Raw genomic sequence first — 21,125 nt, forward strand, 5'->3', positions numbered from 1 at the left:
TAATGGCTTACAGAAGGATATATGACTGTATGTATGTGTGGACAGTCAACATTTAGATTCCTTAATTTATAAAAGGAAAACATCAGCCTGTGAAGCATCAGGTATTCCCCCCAACAAACATACATTCAAACGTACATTTTGACATGAGGCAGAGTGCCAGAAATATTTAAAAAAAACAAACTCTGAATTACCTTCATTGCATGAATTTCTTCCAGCAGCCTCTGAGCTCGTCTTTGATTTCTAAGTATATCTTCCGGGGTGCCCCTAAAAACATTTAATTTCTTTACTGTACTGTACTTAATCTTGATAATGATAATCTACAAACATACTAGTTTAAAATGTGAATCTACGACCATACTATGCAAAAACAAATCTGAATGTCTAACTCCATGGATTGATAATCAATGTGCAACCATCATGTTCACACAACCTGTAGGCACTCACTGCAATTTACTGAAAAAAAAAATCATCCACGAAACAAAAAAGTGATGGCTAGGTGAGGAAAACACTTGAATCAGTGCTTCTAAACCAGTCAGTATTCCTTTTGGATAGCACCACAGCACTGTTGCAAAAAGGGATCAAATATACCACAATAGAGAAGTCCTGCCTGTACTTTGGGACACCATCCTCTCAGCACTGAAAGACAAATACGTAATTCAGCTTCACATTCTGTACCCTTTTAAGTTCCTATGCACAGCAAGATTGCCAGCACTATGGGCACAGGCAAACTAATAAACTTTGGACTAAAATGCCACACAGAACAATTCTCTGAAGTTAAGGAGCATTGGCACAAGCATTAAGTACTCACTTCCAGTAACTGAGAAAGTACTAATGCCAAATAAGAAATATATCAACAATAATTATTTTCCAAGCCACCGAGTGGGTTAATAAAGTATTAAAAGGAGAAAGGACTGCCTGTTCCTCAAAACCTTCTAAAAATAAATTAGCCATGTTTGGGGCAACTGTTGCGCCCTTAGTGTTTCCTTCACTTTAAAAATGACAAATTTTCCGACTGTTAATCTTGAAGATTCCACGAGAAACTCAATGGGTTTCCCAGACCTTTCATAAATTAATTACAGTTCTGTTGAAGACCTGTATCATGTGTGTTAGATTTGGAGTGTGAACTGTTGCTTTGTCATTTACCTCAAATACAATAGTGTATGAGTTGGGAATCAAACAAAAGTTGATGCTCACAGTATAAAATCTATTGTTCTTAAGTCTATTATTTTGTTGCATAAAATGTGCATATTCAGTCACAAATGTTATATTTCCTAGAAAGGCCATTGTGGCACCTTTCTTCCTAGTGGAGTGTGCCTTTGGCGTAATAGGTAGATCTATTTTTGCTTTAATATAGCAGGTCAGAATACATTTCACTATCCATCTGGCAATGCCTTGTTTGGATATTGGATTTCCTGCATGAGGTTTTTGGAAGGCTACAAACAATTGTTTTGTTTTGCGAAATTGTTTTGTTGTATCAATATAGTACATTAGTGCTCTTTTAATGTCTAACGTACGTAAGGTTTTTACAGCTACTGAGTCTGGTTGTGGAAAAAAGACTGGGAGTTCCACTGTTTGGTTTAGGTGGAATGGTGATATGACCTTTGGTAAGAACTTGGGATTTGTACGGAGAACTACTTTATGTTTATGTATTTGTATAAAGGGTTCTTGAATAGTAAATGCTTGTATTTCACTCACTCTTCTAGGAGATGTGAAAGCTATTAGGAAGGATACTTTCCAGGTTAAGTATTGTATCTCACAAGAATGCATGGGTTCAAATGGTGGTCCTATAAGTCGTGTTAATACAATATTGAGGTTCCACGAGGAACTGGTGGTGTTCTCGGGGGGATGATTCTTTTTAAACCCTCCATAAATGCTTTGATGACTGGGATTCTAAAGAGTGATGTTGAATGTGTTATCTGCAGATAGGCAGATATTGCTGTGAGATGTATTTTAATGGAAGAAAAGTTTAGTTTTTTTTAAGTGTAGTAAGTAGCTTACAATGTTTTTTGCAGAAGCATGTAGCGGTTGAATTTGATTATTATGGCAGTAATAAACAAATCTTTTCCATTTGTTTGCGTAACAATGTATTGTAGTAGGTTTTCTAGCTTGTTTAATGACCTCCATACATTCTTGTGTAAGGTCTAAATGTCCAAATTCTGAAACTTCAGGAGCCAGATTGCTAGATTGAGCGATGCTGGATGTGGGTGTCTGATCTGTTGTTTGTGTTGAGTTAACAGTGCTAGATTGAGCGATGCTGGATGTGGGTGTCTGATCTGTTGTTTGTGTTGAGTTAACAGATCTGGTCTGTTTGGTAGTTTGATATGAGGTACTACTAATAGGTCTAGTAGCGTTGTGTACCACGGTTGGCGAGCCCAGGTTGGTGCTACTAGTATTAGTTTGAGTTTGTTTTGACTCAATTTGTTTACCAAATACGGAAGGAGTGGGAGAGGGTGAAAAGCGTAAGCAAATATCCCTGACCAGCTCATCCATAATGCATTGCCCTTGGAGTGTGGGTGTGGATACCTGGACGCGAAGTTTTGGCATTTTGCATTTTCTTTTGTTGCAAATAGGTCTATTTCTGGAATTCCCCAGCGTAGAAAGTAAGTTTTCCCATTCGTGTGTTTGTTGATGATCTCGACTGGGATTGTCGGCTAACTGGTTTTGAATCCCTGGGATATACTGTGCTATTAGGCGAATGTGGTTGTGAATCGCCCAATGGCAATTTTTTTGTGCTAAGAGACCCAGTTGTAATGAGTGTGTCCCTCTCTGTTTGTTTAGGTAATACATTGTTGTCATGTTGTCTGTTTTGACAAGAATGTGTTTGTGGGTTATTAATGGTTGAAATGCTTTCAATGCTAGAAACACTGCCAACAGCTCTAGATGATTTATATGAAGTTGCCTTTGTTGAGCGTTCCATTGTCCCTGTATACTGTGGTGGTTGAGATGTGCTCCCCACCCTATCATGGAAGTGATCATGTATTGAGGCACAGGGTCTTGGAATGGCCGCCCTTGGTTTACATTTATAGGATTCCACCATTAAAGCGAGGAGTGTGTTTGGCGGTCTATCAACACTAGATCTTAAAGTTGACCCTGTGCTTGTGTCCATTGTGTTGCTAGGCACTGTTGTAAGGGCCGCATGTGTAGTCTTGCGTTTGGGACGATGGCTATGCATGAAGACATCATGCCTAGAAGTTTCATTACAAACCTCACTTGATAGTGTTGGTTTGGGTGCATGTTTGGTATTACATTTTGGAATGCTTGTACCCTTTGTGGACTTGGATTGGCAATCCCTTTTTGTGTGTTGATTGTTGCTCCTAAGTATTGGTATATTTGACACGGTTGTAGATGTGATTTTTGGTAGTTTATAGAAAACCCTAGTTTGTGAAGGGTTTCTATGACGTATTTGGTGTGTAGAAGACACTGTTGCTGAGTGCTGGTTTTTATTAACCAATCGTCTAAGTAAGGGAATACATCTCCTGATATGAGCAGCTACTACTGCAAGGCATTTTGTGAATACCCTTGGTGCTGTTGTTATCCCGAACGGTAACACTTTGAATTGGTAATGCACGCCTTGGATTACAAACCTCAAGTATTTCCTGTGTGAAGGATGTATGGGTATGTGGAAGTAGGCATCCCTGAGATCTAATGTTGACATGTAGTCCTGTTGTTTGAGCAAGGGAATCACGTCTTGAAGTGTCACCATGTGAAAATGATCTGATTTGATGTAAAGATTTAGTGTTCTGAGGTCTAATATGGGTCTCAGTGTTTTGTCCTTTTTTGGAATTAGGAAATACAGGGAGTAAACACCTGTTCCTTTTTGATGGTTGGGTACTAGCTCTATTGCTTCTTTTTGTAACAATGCTTGGACTTCTAGTTGTAACAGATCTAAGTGTTGTTTGGACATGTTGTGTGCTCTTGGAGGCACATTTGGTGGCAAATGTTGGAATTCTATGCAATAACCATGTTGGATAATGGCTAGGACCCACGCGTCCGTAGTTATGTGTTCCCAATTTTTGTAATAATCTGTGAGCCTCCCCCCCACTGGTGTTGGGGGTTTGTGACGTTTGAGTCACTGTTTAGTTTGTGGGGTTTTTGCGCTTTGGAATTTCCCTCTTGTTTTAGGGAACTGTCCACCCCTATATTGTCCCTGAAAAACACCTCTTTGATATTGGCCCTGGTATGTGGGTCTGGCTTATGAGGTGGAAGGCTCTGTGGTCTGGGCCCGAAACCCCCCTCTAAAGTGCGGCTTCCTAAAAGTGCCGCTGCTCTGTGGGAAGTAGAGCGCGCCCATGGCTTTGGCCGTGTCAGTGTCTTTCTTCAGTTTGTCTATTGCTGTGTCCACCTCCGGCCCAAACAATTGTTGTCCGTTGAAAGGCATATTCAGCACAGCCTGCTGGATTTCTGGCTTAAATCTGGAGGTACGTAGCCACGCGTGTCTCCGAATGGTTACCGCTGTGTTTACTGTTCTGGCCGCCGTGTCTGCTGAGTCCATAGCTGACCTTATTTGGTTGTTGGAGATAGTTTGGCCCTCCTTGACAACCTGTTGAGCACGTTTTTGGAACTCTTTGGGAAGGTGTTGAATGAAATGTTGCATTTCGTCCCAATGTGCCCTGTCGTATCTTGCCAGTAGAGCTTGCGAATTGGCAATTCGCCATTGATTGGCTGCCTGTGCTGCCACTCTTTTGCCTGCTACATCAAATTTCCGACTTTCTTTGTCGGGTGGTGGTGCGTCTCCAGAAGTTTGTGAGTTTGCCCTTTTCCAGGCTGCTCCTACTAACACCGAATCAGAAGTTAACTGTTGTGTAATGTACACAGGGTCCGTAGGGGGAGGTTTATATTTCTTCTCCACCCTAGGTGTGATGGCTCTGCTCTTGACTGGGTCTTGAAACACCTGTTTGGCGTGTTTTAACAGGCCTGGTAACATTGGCAAACTTTGGTATTGGCTGTGCGCAGATGATAGGGTATTGAACAAGAAGTCATCTTCTATGGGCTCTGCATGCAATGCTACGTTATGAAAAGTAGCTGCCCTGGAAACCACCTGCATGTAAGCAGTACTGTCCTCCGGTGGTGATGGCCTTGCCGGGTAGCAATCCGGACTATTATCTGAGACCGGTGCATCATACAGATCCCATGAATCTGGGTCGTCTTGGCTCATCCCTGTGTGCGTTGGTGACTGCATCATTGGGGGTGTTGCTACTGGGGACAGATGTGGCGAGTGTGGTGGCGATGGCTGTGGAGAAAACTGTTGTGGTGTTTTTTCTTTAGCTTTTGCTTTTGGCTGCATTTCCGCCTCATGGAATGTGAGCTTCCGCTTTATTTTAATTGGAGGAAGAGTTCTGATTTTCCCCGTGTCTTTTTGGATATGGAGCCTCCTCTGGGTATGGTCTGGCTCTCCCATGCCCAGTTCTTGTTCAAACCTGTGGCCTTGTAACTGTGAGGAAAGGCCCTGTTCTTCTGTATAGGAGCTGTGTTTCGGCTCTGAGGCTGCATGTTTCGGCATCGAAACCTTTTCGGCAGTCTTTTTTGGCTCCGAATAAACCTTTTTGGTTTTTGGGGTGCCGACCTCTCGGTGCCGAGTCTGGTCGGAGCTGGTATCTCGGTGCAGAGTATGTTCGGAGCCGGTATCTCGACCGGAGTCGGATGTCTTCGGCTGCTGGGAGGCCTTTTTCGGTGCTGATGTTTGGTCACCGTGCTTTCGGTTTAAGCCATGGCCTGTTGGCTGTGGCGTCCCCTGGGCCTTCATGATTTTTTAGTGAGTTTTTGCCGGAGCTGGTTTAGTCACGGTTTGTTGCCTCGTCGGCTGCTCACTCTCGGGCTCGTCTGAGTCCGAATCTGGAATGAATGGAGAATGTCTCCTCTTCTTCGACGTCGTCGTGTCCGGCCGGTGTCGACGCCATTTGAAGTCTTCGAGCTCTACGATCCCACAGTGTCTTCTTGGATCGAAATGCCCAACAGGCCTCGCACGTATCCTCTTTGTGTTCGGGGGACAAACACAGATTACAGACCAAGTGTTGGTCTGTATAAGGATACTTAGCGTGGCATTTGGGGCAGAAGCGGAAGGGGGTCCGTTCCATGAGCCTTGAAGATGCACGCGGTCGGGCCGACCAGGCCCCGCTGAGGAGTTGAAGGGCTGCCGGAGCTCTTCTTTCGTCGGTGTCGATGTGCTAGCACTAACCCGGTACCGAGCGCAAACAATACCGTCAAATTTTCCGATTGATAACTATCTTTTCTGAACCGAAACACGGAGCGAAGAGGAACACGTCCGAACCCGATGGCGGAAAAAAAACAATCTAAGATGGAGTCGACGCCCATGCCCAATGGAGCCAAAAGGGAGGAGTCCTCGGTCTCGTGACTGAAAAGACTCTTTCGAAGAAAAACAACTTGTAACACTCCGAGCCCAACACTAGATGGCAGGATAGTGCACAGCATGTGTATTTGCAGCTACACATGCCATCGAACATATATATATATATATATATATATATATATATATATATATAGAAAATGTCATGTACATCAGTTCATGGCATGTTGTGCTGCAGATTCACATGCTATGCATATCCATTCTGACATCTAGTGGTGGGCTCAGAGTGTTACTGTAGGAGGCTGGACTGGCTTGTAGTGAGTACCAAGGGGTACTTGCACCTTGCACCAGGCCCAGTTATCCCTTATTAGTGTATAGGGTGTCTAGCAGCTTAGGCTGATAGATAATGGTAGCTTAGCAGAGCAGCTTAGGCTGAACTAGGAGACGAGTGAAGCTCCTACAGTACCACTTAGTGTCATATGCACAATATCATAAGAAAACACAATACACAGTTATACTAAAAATAAAGGTACTTTATTTTTATGACAATATGCCAAAGTATCTCAGAGTGTACCCTCAGTGAGAGGATAAGAAATATACACAAGATATATATACACAATACCAAAATATGCAGTAATAGTCTTAGAAAACAGTGCAAACAATGTATAGTTACAATAGGATGCAATGGGGACACATAGGGATAGGGGCAACACAAACCATATACTCCAAAAGTGGAATGCGAACCACGAATGGACCCCAAACCTATGTGACCTTGTAGAGGGTCGCTGGGACTATTAGAAAATAGTGAGGGTTAGAAAAATAGCCCACCTCAAGACCCTGAAAAGTGAGTGCAAAGTGCACTAAAGTTCCCCCAAGGACAAAGAAGTCGTGATAGAGGAATAATGCAGGAAAGACACAAACAACAATGCAACAACGATGGATTTCCAATCTAGGGTACCTGTGGAACAAGGGGACCAAGTCCAAAAGTCACAAGCAAGTCGGAGATGGGCAGATGCCCAGGAAATGCCAGCTGTGGGTGCAAAGAAGCTTCTACTGGACAGAAGAAGCTGAGGTTTCTGCAGGAACGAAAAGGGCTAGAGACTTCCCCTTTGGTGGACGGATCCCTCTCGCCGTGGAGAGTCGTGCAGAAGTGTTTTCCCGCCGAAAGAACACCAACAAGCCTTGCTAGCTGCAAATCGTGCGGTTAGCGTTTTTGGACGCTGCTGTGGCCCAGGAAGGACCAGGATGTCGCAAATTGCGCCAGGAGGTAGAGGGGACGTCGAGCAAGACAAGGAGCCCTCTCAGCAGAAGGTAGCACCCGGAGAAGTGCCAGAAACAGGCACTACGAGGATGCGTGAAACGGTGCTCACCCCAAGTTACACAAAGGAGTCCCACGTCGCCGGAGACCAACTTAGAAAGTCGTGCAATGCAGGTTAGAGTGCCGTGGACCCAGGCTTGGCTGTGCACAAAGGATTTCCGCCGGAAGTGCACAGGGGCCGGAGTAGCTGCAAAAGTCGCGGTTCCCAGCAATGCAGTCTAGCGAGGTGAGGCAAGGACTTACCTCCACCAAACTTGGACTGAAGAGTCACTGGACTGTGGGAGTCACTTGGACAGAGTTGCTGGATTCGAGGGACCTCGCTCGTCGTGCTGAGAGGAGACCCAAGGGACCGGTAATGCAGCTTTTTGGTGCCTGCGGTTGCAGGGGGAAGATTCCGTCGACCCACGGGAGATTTCTTCTGAGCTTCTAGTGCAGAGAGGAGGCAGACTACCCCCACAGCATGCACCACCAGGAAAACAGTCGAGAAGGCGGCAGGATCAGCGTTACAGAGTTGCAGTAGTCGTCTTAGCTACTATGTTGCAGTTTTGCAGGCTTCCAGCGCGGTCAGCAGTCGATTCCTTGGCAGAAGGTGAAGAGAGAGATGCAGAGGAACTCAGATGAGCTCTTGCATTCGTTATCTAAAGTTTCCCCAGAGACAAAGACCCTAAATAGCCAGAAAAGAGGGTTTGGCTACCTAGGAGAGAGGATAGGCTAGCAACACCTGAAGGAGCCTATCAGAAGGAGTCTCTGACGTCACCTGGTGGCACTGGCCACTCAGAGCAGTCCAGTGTGCCAGCAGCACCTCTGTTTCCAAGATGGCAGAGGTCTGGAGCACACTGGAGGAGCTCTGGACACCTCCCAGGGGAGGTGCAGGTCAGGGGAGTGGTCACTCCCCTTTCCTTTGTCCAGTTTCGCGCCAGAGCAGGGCTAAGGGGTCCCCTGACCCGGTGTAGACTGGCTTATGCAGAATTGGGCACAACCGTGCCCAAGAAAGCATTTCCAGAGGCTGGGGGAGGCTACTCCTCCCCTGCCTTCACACCATTTTCCAAAGGGAGAGGGTGTAACACCCTCTCTCAGAGGAAGTTCTTTGTTCTGCCATCCTGGGCCAGGCCTGGCTGGACCCCAGGAGGGCAGATGCCTGTCTGAGGGGTTGGCAGCAGCAGCAGCTGCAGTGAAACCCCAGGAAAGGCAGTTTGGCAGTACCAGGGTCTGTGCTACAGGCCACTGGGATCATGGGATTGTGCCAACTATGCCAGGATGGCATAGAGGGGGCAATTCCATGATCATAGACATGTTACATGGCCATATTCGGAGTTACCATTGTGAAGCTACATATAGGTAGTGACCTATATGTAGTGCACGCGTGTAATGGTGTCCCCGCACTCACAAAGTCCGGGGAATTGGCCCTAAACAATGTGGGGGCACCTTGGCTAGTGCCAGGGTGCCCTCACACTAAGTAACTTTGCACTTAGCCTTTACCAGGTAAAGGTTAGACATATAGGTGACTTATAAGTTACTTAAGTGCAGTGTAAAATGGCTGTGAAATAACGTGGACGTTATTTCACTCAGGCTGCAGTGGCAGGCCTGTGTAAGAATTGTCAGAGCTCCCTATGGGTGGCAAAAGAAATGCTGCAGCCCATAGGGATCTCCTGGAACCCCAATACCCTGGGTACCTCAGTACCATATACTAGGGAATTATAAGGGTGTTCCAGTAAGCCAATGTAAATTGGTAAAATTGGTCACTAGCCTGTTAGTGACAATTTGAAAGAAATGAGAGAGCATAACCACTGAGGTTCTGGTTAGCAGAGCCTCAGTGAGACAGTTAGGCACCATACAGGGAACACATACATATAGGCCACAACCTTATGAGCACTGGGGTCCTGGCTAGCAGGGTCCCAGTGACACATAACAAACATACTGAAAACATAGGGTTTTCACTATGAGCACTGGGCCCTGGCTGGCAGGATCCCAGTGAGACAGTGAAAACACCCTGACATACACTCACAAACAGGCCAAAAGTGGGGGTAACAAGGCTAGAAAGAGGCTACTTTCTCACAGTTACAAGTTGTTTTTCTTCTAAGAAGTCTTTTTTGGAGTCACAGGATCGAGTGACTCCTCCTCTTGGTTCCACTGCGCATGGGCATCGACTCCATTGTTAGATTGTTTTCCTGCAGAGGGTGAAGAAAGGAGTGGTAGAGTATATAACAGAAAAGAGATGTCCATGCAAATGTAAATGTATATACATATGTACAAATATTTTTCACTTAAACGACTACAGGCATCTACAGGAGGGAGGATGCATGTGAATCTGCAGCACAACATGCCACGAACAGATGTTCACTAGGTAAGTGACATTTTCCGTTCGATGGCATGTGTAGCTGCAGATACACATGCTATGCATAGACTACAAAGCAGTTAGTCCTCCCAAAAAGCGGTGGCTAGCCTGCAGGAGTTGAAGTTGTTTGAAATAATGCTCTGAGGACAGCTTGTCCTACAGTGGCTTGTTGTTGTAAGAAAACATCAACACAGAAGTGTTTAGTAAATGTATGAGGGGTTGACCATGTCGCTGCTTTACATATATCAGCCATTGGTATGTTGCCTAAAAAAACCATTGTTGCACCTTTCTTTCTTGTAGAATGTGCTTTAGGAGTGACTAAAAGTTGTCTTTTTACTTTGATATAACATGTTTGTATACATCTAACAATCCATCATGCTAATCATTGTTTTGATATAGTATTGCCTGTATGTGGTTGTTGGAAAGCTACAAAAAGTTGTTTTGTCTTCCTAAACTGTTTAGTTCTGTCTATGTAGTACCTAAGAGCTCTTTTGAGATCTAGGGTATGAAGATCTCTTTCTGCCACAGAATCTGGCTGTGGAAATAAGACTGGTAATTCCACTGTTTGATTGATGTGAAAATGAGATACTACTTTTGGTAGACATTTTGGATTTTTTCTTAGCACAACCTTATGTTTGTGTACTTGGAAAAAGGTTCTTCAAGAGTGAATGCTTGTATTTCACTAACTCTTCTTAAAGACGTAATAGCTACAAGGAAGGCAACTTTCCATGTTAGAAATTGAATTTGGCAAGAGTGCTTGGGTTCAAGAGGTGGTCCCATAAGTCTTGCAAGTACAATATTTAAATTCCATGATGGAACTGGTGGTGTTCGTGGTGGAATGATGCGTTTTAATCCTTCCATGAAGGCTTTGATAATAGGAACTCTGAATAAAGAACTATGTTGAATAGTTTGTAAGTATGCAGATATTGCAGTAAGATGTATTTTTATGGAGGAAAAAGCCAAATTTGATTTTTGTAAATGAAGTAAGTAACATACAATATCTTGTATGGATGCTATGTTTTTAGATTGACAATATTAGACAAATCTTTTCCACTTGTTTGCATAGCACTGTCTAGTAGTGGGTTTTCGTGCTTGTTTAATGACTTCCATACATTCAGACGGAAGTTTTAAATATCCAAATTCTATGACTTCAGGAGTCAAATCGCTAGATTGAGAGCATTGGGGATTGGATGCCTGATTTTACCTTTGTTTTGTGTTAACAAATCTGGTCTGTTTGGGAGTTTGGAGTGAGGTACTACAGATAGGTCTAGTTGTGTCGTGTACCAAGGTTGACGTGCCCATGTTGGTGCTACGAGCATCATGTTGAGTGATGTCTGATGCAACTTGTTGACCAGAAATGGAAAGAGTGGGAGAGGAGGAAAAGTGTAAGCAAATATCCCTGACCAATTGATCCATAGAGCATTGCCCCTGGATAGGGGATGTGGGTGTCTGGATACGAAGTTTTGGCATTTTGTGTTTTCGTTTGTTGCAAATAGATCTATGTCTGGTGTTCCCTACTTTTGAAAGTACTTTTGAAGTACTTGGGGGTGAATCTCCCATTCGTGTGTTTGTTGGTGATTTCGGCTGAGGACATCTGCCAACTGATTGTCTATCCCTGGAATGTACTGTGCTATTAGGTGAATTTGATTGTGAATTGCCCATTTCCAAATTGTTTGGGCTAGAAGGGACTGTTGAGATGAATGTGTCTGTTTGACATCCCATTGCCCTTGAATGGTGTGATTGTTTAGGTGAGCTCCCCAACCGATCATTGATGCATTCGTGTGTTTGTTGGTGATTTCTGCTGAGGACATCTGCCAACTGATTGTCTATCCCTGGAATGTACTGTGCTATTAGGTGAATTTGATTGTGAATTGCCCATTTCCAAATTGTTTGGGCTAGAAGGGACTGTTGAGATGAATGTGTCTGTTTGACATCCCATTGCCCTTGAATGGTGTGATTGTTTAGGTGAGCTCCCCAACCGATCATTGATGCATCTGTTGTGATTATGGTGTGAGGCACAGGGTCTTGAAACGACTGCTCCTTAATTAAATTGCAACGATTCCACCATTCAAGGGACATATGTGTTTGGCAGTCAATCAACACTAGATCTTGAAGTTGACTGTGTGCATGTGACCATTGTTGTGCAAGGCACTGTTGTAAAGGTCTCATGTTTAATCTTGCGTGTAGGACTATTGCTATGAAAGATGCCATCATTCCTAAGATCTTAATGACAAATCTTACAGTGTATTGTTGATTTGGCTGTATAAGTGGAATTAGATTTTGGAAAGCTTGTATCCTTTTTGTGTTTGGATATGCTAGAGCTAGTTAAGTATTTAGGATATCAGCTAAATACGGTTATAGTTGTGCTGGTTGAAGGTGTGACTTTTGGTAGTTTATAGAAAATCCTAGTGTGTGCAGAGTTTCTATCACGTAATGTGTAGGTTTTTGGCATTGCGTATGATTGTTTGATTTTATTAGCCAATCGTCTAGATATGGAAAGAAAAGGATGTGTTTCCTTCTTAAGTATGCTGCTACTACTGCTAGACACTTTGTGAACACCCTTAGAGCTGTTGTTATGCCGAAAGGTAACACTTTGAACTGGTAGTGTTTTCCTTGTATGACAAACCTTAGGTATTTTCTGTGAGCTGGGTGGATGGGTATGTGAAAATATGCATCTTTGAGGTCTAAGGCGGTCATAAAATCTTGTTTTTGTAGCAGTGGGATAACATCTTGCAGAGCTACCATGTGAAAATGTTCTGAAAAGATGTAAAAATTGAGGGGCTTGAGGTCTAATATTGGCCTGAGGGTTCCATCTTTTGGGGGAATTAGGAAGTATAGTGAGTATACTCATGTTCCCTGTTGAGACTGTGGAACTAATTCTATTGCTTATTTTAGTAGTAAAGATTGAACCTCTTGTTGTAGAAGAACTGTATGATCTGGGGATAACTTGTGATATCTTGGTGGAATATTTGGAGGGGTGTGTAGGAGGCTGGACTGGCTTGTAGTGAGTACCAAGGGGTACTTACACCTTGCACAAGGCCCAGGTATCCCTTATTAGTGTATAGGGTGTCTAGCAGCTTAGGCTGATAGATAATGGTAGCTTAGCAGAGCAGCTTAGGCTGAACTAGGAGACGAGTGAAGCTCCTACAGTACCACTAGTGTCATATGCACAATATCATAAGACAACACAATACACAGATATACTAAAAATAAAGGTACTTTATTTTTATGACAATATGCCAAAGTATCTCAGTGAGTATCCTCAGTATGAGGATAGCAAATATACACAAGATATATGTACACAATACCAAAAACATGCAGTATAGTCTTAGAAAACAGTGCAAACAATGTATAGTTACAATAGGATGCAATGGGGACACATAGGGATAGGGGCAACACAAACCATATACTCCAAAAGTGGAATGCGAACCACGAATGGACCCCAAACCTATGTGACCTTGTAGAGGGTCGCTGGGACTGTAAGAAAACAGTGAGGGTTAGAAAAATAGCCCACCCCAAGACCCTGAAAAGTGAGTGCAAAGTGCACTAAAGTTCCCCAAAGGACATAGAAGTCGTGATAGGGGAATTCTGCAGGAAAGACACCAACCAGCAATGCAACAACGATGGATTTCCAAACGAGGGTACCTGTGGAACAAGGGGACCAAGTCCAAAAGTCACAAGCAAGTCGGAGATGGGCAGATGCCCAGGAAATGCCAGCTGTGGGTGCAAAGAAGCTGCTACTAGGCAGTAGAAGCTGAGGATTCTGCAGGAACGACAGGGGCTAGAAACTTCCCCTTTGGAGGATGGATGTCCCACGTCGTGAAAAGTCGTGCAGAAGTGTTTTCCCGCCGAAAGACCGCCAACAAGCCTTGCTAGCTGCAAATCGTGCGGTTAGGGTTTTTGGGTGCTGCTGTGGCCCAGGAGGGACCAGGATGTCGCCAATTGTGTCAGGGGACAGAGGGGGCACCCAGCAAAACAAGGAGCCCTCTCAGAAGCAGGCAGCACCCGCAGAAGTGCCGGAACAGGCACTACGAAGAGGAGTGAAACGGTGCTCACCCGAAGTTGCACAAAGGAGTCCCACGCCGCCGGAGGACAACTTAGAAAGTCGTGCAATGCAGGTTAGAGTGCCGTGGACCCAGGCTTGGCTATGCACAAAGGATTTCCGCCGGAAGTGCACAGAGGCCGGAGTACCTGCTAAAGATGCGGTTCCCAGCAATGCAGTCTGGCGTGGGGAGGCAAGGACTTACCTCCACCAAACTTGGACTGAAGAGTCACTGGACTGTGGGAGTCACTTGGACAGAGTTGCTGGATTCAAGGGACCTCGCTCGTCATGCTTAGAGGAGACCCAGGGGACCGGTGATGCAGTACTTTGGTGCCTGCGGTTGCAGGGGGAAGATTCTGTCGACCCACAGGAGATTTCTTCGGAGCTTCTAGTGCAGAGAGGAGGCAGACTACCCCCACAGCATGCCCCACCAGGAAAACAGTCGAGAAGGCAGCAGGATCAGCGTTACAGAGTTGCAGTAGTCGTCTTTGCTACTTTGTTGCAGTTTTGCAGGCTTCCACGCGGTCAGCAGTCGATTCCTTGGCAGAAGGTGAAGAGAGAGATGCAGAGGAACTCTGATGAGCTCTTGCATTCGTTATCTAAGGAATTCCCCAAAGCAGAGACCCTAAATAGCCAGAAAAGAGTGTTTGGCTACTTAGGAGAGAGGATAGGCTAGCAACCCCTGAAGGAGCCTATCAGAAGGAGTCTCTGACGTCGCCTGCTGGCCCTGGCCACTCAGAGCAGTCCAGTGTGCCAGCAGCACCTCTGTTTCCAAGATGGCAGAGGTCTGGAGCACACTGGAGGAGCTCTGGGCACCTCCCAGGGGAGGTGCAGGTCAGGGGAGTGGTCACTTCCCTTTCCTTTGTCCAGTTTCGCGCCAGAGCAGGGCTGAGGGGTCCCTGAACCGGTGTAGACTGGCTTATGCAGAAATGGGCACCATCTGTGCCCATGAAAGCATTTCCAGAGGCTGGAGGAGGCTACTCCTCCCCTGCCTTAACACCTTTTTCCAAAGGGAGAGGGTGTAACACCCTCTCTCTGAGGAAGTCCTTTGTTCTGCCATCCTGGGCCAAGCCTGGCTGGACCCCAGGAGGGCAGAAACCTGTCTGAGGGGTTGGCAGCAGCAGCTGCAGTGAAACCCCTGAAAAGGCAGTTTGGCAGTACCAGGGTCTGTGCTACAGACCCGTGGGATCATGGGATTGTGCCAACTATGCCAGGATGGCATAGAGGGGGCAATTCCATGATCATAGACATGTTACATGGCCATATTCGGAGTTACCATTGTGAAGCTACACATAGGTAGTGACCTATGTGTAGTGCACGCGTGTAATGGTGTCCCCGCACTCACAAAGTCCGGGGAATTTGCCCTGAACAATGTGGGGGCACCTTGGCTAGTGCCAGGGTGCCCACACACTAAGTAACTTTGCACCTAACCTTTACCAGGTAAAGGTTAGACATATAGGTGACATATAAGTTACTTAAGTGCAGTGGTAAATGGCTGTGAAATAACGTGGACGTTATTTCACTCGGGCTGCAGTGGCAGGCCTGTGTAAGAATTGTCAGAGCTCCCTATGGGTGGCAAAAGAAATGCTGCAGCCTATAGGGATCTCCTGGTACCCAAATACCCTGGGTACCTCAGTACCATATACTAGGGAAGTATAAGGGTGTTCCAGTATGCCAATGTGAATTGGTGAAATTGGTCACTAGCCTGTTAGTGACAATTTGGAAAGAAGTGAGAGAGCATAACCACTGAGGTTCTGGATAGCAGAGCCTCAGTGAGACAGTTAGTCATAACACAGGTAACACATTCAGGCACACTTATGAGCACTGGGGCCCTGGCTGGCAGGGTCCCAGTGACACATACAACTAAAACAACATATATACAATGAAAAATGGGGGTAACATGCCAGGCAAGATGGTACTTTCCTACACAACCCCCCCCAAACGAAAGACAATAAGACTAGTCATTACCTGATGGGTCTTCATTGTCTAAGTGGAAATATCTGGAGAGTCCATCTGCATTGGAGTGGGTACTCCCAGGTCTATGTTCCACTGTATAGTCCATTCCCTGTTGGGATATGGACCACCTCAACAATTTAGGATTTTCACCTTTCATTTGTTTTAGCCAAAGTAGAGGTTTGTGGTCTGTCTGAACAATGAAGTGGGTGCCAAACAGGTATGGCCTCAACTTCTTCAGTGCCCAGACCACAGAAAAGGCCTCCCTCTCAATGGCAGACCAACGCTTTTCTCTAGGGGTCAACCTCCTACTAATAAAAGCAACAGGTTGATCCTGGCCCTCAGTATTAAGTTGTGATAGGACTGTCCCTACTCCTAATTCAGATGCATCAGTTTGGACATAGAATTTTTTAGAGTAACAAGGGCTTTTCAGGACAGGTGCAGAGCACATGGCCTGCTTCAGCTCCTCAAAAGCTTTCTGACAGTTTGCTGTCCATAATACCTTCTTAGGCATTTTCTTTGAAGTGAGGTCATTAAGAGGGGCTGCAATGGAGCCATAGTTCTTTATGAACCTCCTATAGTACCCAGTGAGGCCTAAAAAGGCTCTCACCCGAGTTTGAGTAGTAGGGGGAACCCAATCTATAATAGTTTGGATTTTCCCCTGAAGTGGTGCAATCTGTTCTCCACCAACCAGGTGTCCCAGATAAACCACCTTCCCCTGCCCTATCTGGCACTTTGAAGCCTTGATAGTGAGGCCTGCCTTTTGCAGGGCCTCTAAAACTTTCCATAGGTGGACCAGGTGATCATCCCAACTGGAGCTAAAGACAGCTATATCGTCCAGATATGCTGCACTAAAAGCTTCCAGCCCTTGCAGGACTGTGTTCACCAACCTCTGAAAAGTGGCAGGTGCATTTTTCAATCCAAAAGGCATTACTGTGAATTGGTAATGGCCTCCAATGGTTGAAAATGCTGTTTTAGCTTTAGCATCTTCTGATAATTTGATCTGCCAATACCCTGCAGTCAAATCAAAAGTGCTTAGATACTTGGCAGATTCCAGTTTATCTATGAGCTCATCTGCCCTGGATATAGGGTGAGCATCAGTTTTGGTTACCTGGTTGAGACCTCTGTAGTCTACACAATCCACATTTCCTTCTTTCCATCCTTGGAATGAGGTTTTGGTACAAGTACCACAGGAGAGGCCCATGGACTTTCAGAGTGCTCATCCACTCCTAGTTCTAACATTTTCTGCACCTCTTGCTTTATGCAGTCTCTGACATGGTCAGGCTGCCTATAGATCTTACTTTTGACAGGCAAGCTGTCTCCAGTATCTATAGTGTGCTCACACCAAGAAGTGGTACCTGGCACAGTAGAGAAGAGTTCAGAAAACTGACCCAGGAGATTTATGCAGTGGTCTTTCTGCTCAGCAGTAAGACAATCTGCTAGTACAACACCTTCCAGTAGAGCATCTTGTTCTGTGGAAGAGAAGAGATCAGGGAGAGGATCACTGTCTTCTTCCTGTCCCCCATCAGTTGCCATGAGCAGGGTGAGATCAGCCCTGTCATAGTAGGGTTTCAGGCGATTGACATGGAGCACCCTAAGGGGACTCCTGGCAGTGCCTAAGTCAACTAAGTAGGTGACTTCACCCTTTTTCTCAACAATTGTGTGGGGTCCACTCCATTTATCTTGGAGTGCTCTTGGGGCCACAGGCTCCAAGACCCACACTTTCTGCCCTGGTTGGTACTGAACCAAAACAGCCTTCTGATCATGCCATTGCTTCTGGAGCTCTTGGCTGGCCTGAAGGTTTTTACTGGCCTTTTTCATGTACTCAGCCATCCTTGATCTGAGGCCAAGTACATAGTCCACTATGTCTTGCTTTGGAGCTTTTAAAGGTTGTTCCCACCCCTCCTTAACAAGTGTAAGAGGACCTCTCACAGTGTGACCAAATAGGAGTTCAAAGGGGTTGAAAACCACTACTTTCTGGGGTACCTGCCTGTAAGCAAAAATGAGGCATGGTAAAAGGATATCCCATCTCCTGCGGAGTTTTTCAGGGAGTCCCATAATCATGCCTTTGAGAGTTTTGTTAAATCTCTCCACCAGTCCATTTGTTTGTGGATGATAGGGTGTAGTGAACTTGTATGTCACACCACATTCCTTCCACATGGCCTTTAAGTAAGCAGACATGAAATTGCTTCCCCTGTCTGATACCACCTCTTTTGGGAAGCCCACCCTGGAAAAGATTCCCAGGAGGGCCTTTGCCACTGCAGGTGCTGTAGTGGTCCTTAGAGGAATTGCTTCAGGATATCTGGTGGCATGGTCCACTACCACCAAAATAAACCTATTGCCTGAAGCAGTAGGAGGGTCAAGGGGGCCAACTATGTCAACCCCTACCCTTTCAAAGGGAACCCCAACCACAGGCAGTGGAATAAGGGGTGCCTTTGGGGTGCCACCTGTCTTGCCACGGGCTGGACAGGTTTCACATGACTTACAAAATTCCTTTGTGTCCTCTGACATTCTAGGCCAATGAAACAAGAGAACAAGCCTGTCCCAAGTTTTCATTTGCCCGAAATATCCAGCTAAGGGAATGTCGTGAGCAAGAGTTAGGAGGAACTTTCTGTACTCCTGAGGAATCACGAATCTCCTGGCAGCTCCAGGTTTTGGATCCCTTGCTTCAGTGTACAAGAGGTTGTCCTACCAGTAAACTCTGTGAGAGTCACTGATATCCCCATTTGCTTGTTTGACAGCTTGCTGCCTTAGACCCTCTAGTGTGGGACAGGTCTGCTGTGCCACACTCAGCTCCTCCCTGGCAGGCCCCCCTTCACCCAAAAGCTCAGCAGTGTCTGCTTCCAGCTCATCTGGTGTAGGTTCTGCACAGGGTGGATTTCTTCTTCCTCAGAAGTAGAATCCACTGTAGAGGGAGGGATAGTAGGTACTGATTTACCTTTGCTACCCCTAGCTTTAGGGAGCACTTGGTCCATTCTTCCAGGATCCAAGTCACCCTGTCCTTTTTGCTTTTTGGCCTGAGCCCTGGTCAAAGCAAAAATATGCCTTGGAATGCCCAGCATTGCTGCATGAGCCTCCAACTCCACTTCTGCCCAAGCTGATGTCTCTAAATAATTCCCTAATAGACAGTCTACAGGTAAATCTGAGGCAACCACAACTTTCTTTGGGCCAGTAACCCCCCCCCCAGTTGAGATTCACAACAGCCATGGGGTGGCTAAGGGTATTGTTATGAGCATTGGTTACTTGGTACTGGTGACCAAGTAGGTGTTGTTCAGGGTGGACCAGTTTCTCTATTACTATTGTAACACTGGCACCAGTGTCCCTGTAGGCCTGAACCTCAACACCATTTATTAGGGGTAGTTGCTTGTACTTATCCATGTTAAGGGGACAAGCAACCAAGGTGGCTAAATCAATAGCCCCCTCAGAGACTAACACAGCCTCTGTGGTCTCCCTAATCAGACCAACCCCAACTAAGTTACCAATAGTGAGCCCAGCTACTCCCTTGGATTGGCTATTAGTAGGTTTGCTCCCACCACCACTGCTATTAGTAGGGACACTAGATGTAGCAGTAGGGGTTGTAGTGGTAGGAGGCTTGGTACTTTTCTTTGGACAACTGGGATCTGTTGTCCAATGGCCTTTTATTTTACATAAATAGCACCATAGTTTCTTTTCTTTGTTTTGATTAGAAGAGGATTTGGGCCCACCACCCCCACCAGAGTGTTTTTGTGGGCCTGATGAAGACTCATTTTTAGATTTGTCCCCACCCTTGTCAGAAGACTTACCATCCTTCTTCTTATTGCCATCTTTGTCACCCCCTGTATGAACGTTTCTGTTCACCCTTGTTCTGACCCATTTGTCTGCCTTCTTTCCCAATTCTTGGGGAGAGGTCAGATCAGAGTCCACCAAGTACTGGTGCAACAAATCAGACACACAATTATTAAGAATATGCTCTCTCAGGATCAAGTTATACAGGCTTTCATAATCAGTAACTTTACTGCCATGTAACCACCCCTCCAAGGCCTTCACTGAATGGTCAACAAAATCAACCCAGTCTTGTGAAGACTCCTCTTTGGTCTCTCTGAACTTCATCCTGTACTGTTCAGTGGTTAAGCCATAACCATCCAGGAGTGCATTCTTAAGAACTGTAAAATTATTGGCATCACTTTCTTTCACAGTAAGGAGCCTACCCTACCCTTTCCACTAAATGATAGCCATAGGATAGCAGCCCACTGCCTTTGAGGGACATCCTGTACAACACAGGCCCACTCAAGTGCAGCAAACCACTTGTTAATGTCATCCCCCTCCTTATAAGGGGGAACTATCTTATGCAGATTCCTAGAATCATGCTCTCTTGCAGGATGACTATGGGGAATACTGCTGTTGCCACCATGGGTTTCAAACCCAATTTTCTGTCTTTCTCTTTCAATTTCTAAGGACTGTCTATCTAAATCCAGCTGTTGCTTCTTGAGCTTCAGCCTGGATTCCTCCACTCTCAATCTATTGAGCTCCCTTTCTAACACTATGTCATCAGGGTGGGTGGGAGGGATATGCCTAGAAACAGTAGTATGGTGAGACAGGACAGCAGGAGACCTGGCCCTAACAGAAGGCATCCTAACAGCTTGGTTAACAGAAACATCACTTCTACTATGATGAGAAGGAATACTCTTGCTATGATGTGAGACTACACTATCAGTATGGTGTGACTCTACATCAGTACCAACTATGCTAGGCTGTCTGGTAATGGGCAGGCTAGGAAGTTTCTTTCCTGAATCTTTTTCTAGGGGTGTCCCTGGATCAGATTGGGAACCATTAGCTACTTCTTCAACAAATGGGGCACCTCTGGCCTTATCTTGTTCTTTAAACATGTTAACCAACAGTTCTCTAGAAGGATTCTTCCTTACACTTAAACCTCTATGCAGAGACTCCTTGCTTCTTTCCAGCTAAGGTTATCATAAGCAAGTTTGAACAGATCAACAGTTTGGCCTGTGCCAGACATTTTAGAAAGAGTTTAAGTGATAGAAAAAGTGAAGAAAAAGTTTTTCAGAACTTTTGGAAAGACAGAAAAAAAACTTTTAAAACTTTTTAAGAACTTTTAGAAAGTTTAGAGGTACTTTCCAGCACTTAGAAAAGAAGTGAAAAGAGGAAATGCAAAACTTTTTGGTTAGGTGTACAT

At 45.3% G+C, this 21,125-nt stretch overlaps 1 protein-coding gene across 1 annotated transcript in view; it reads right to left on the minus strand.

Moving 5' to 3' along the window:
• SRFBP1 (serum response factor binding protein 1) overlaps positions 1–21,125 on the minus strand; it is a 250,749-nt gene that overhangs the window by 145,817 nt on the left and 83,807 nt on the right. Inside the window, exon 3 of the mRNA XM_069227022.1 lies at positions 192–264. Within this exon, the coding sequence (XP_069083123.1) occupies positions 192–264 (73 nt within the window). The remainder of the gene's footprint in view (positions 1–191; positions 265–21,125) is intronic.

The sequence above is a fragment of the Pleurodeles waltl genome, chromosome 1_1, assembly GCF_031143425.1.
Source record: "Pleurodeles waltl isolate 20211129_DDA chromosome 1_1, aPleWal1.hap1.20221129, whole genome shotgun sequence".
Taxonomy (NCBI): domain Eukaryota; kingdom Metazoa; phylum Chordata; class Amphibia; order Caudata; family Salamandridae; genus Pleurodeles; species Pleurodeles waltl.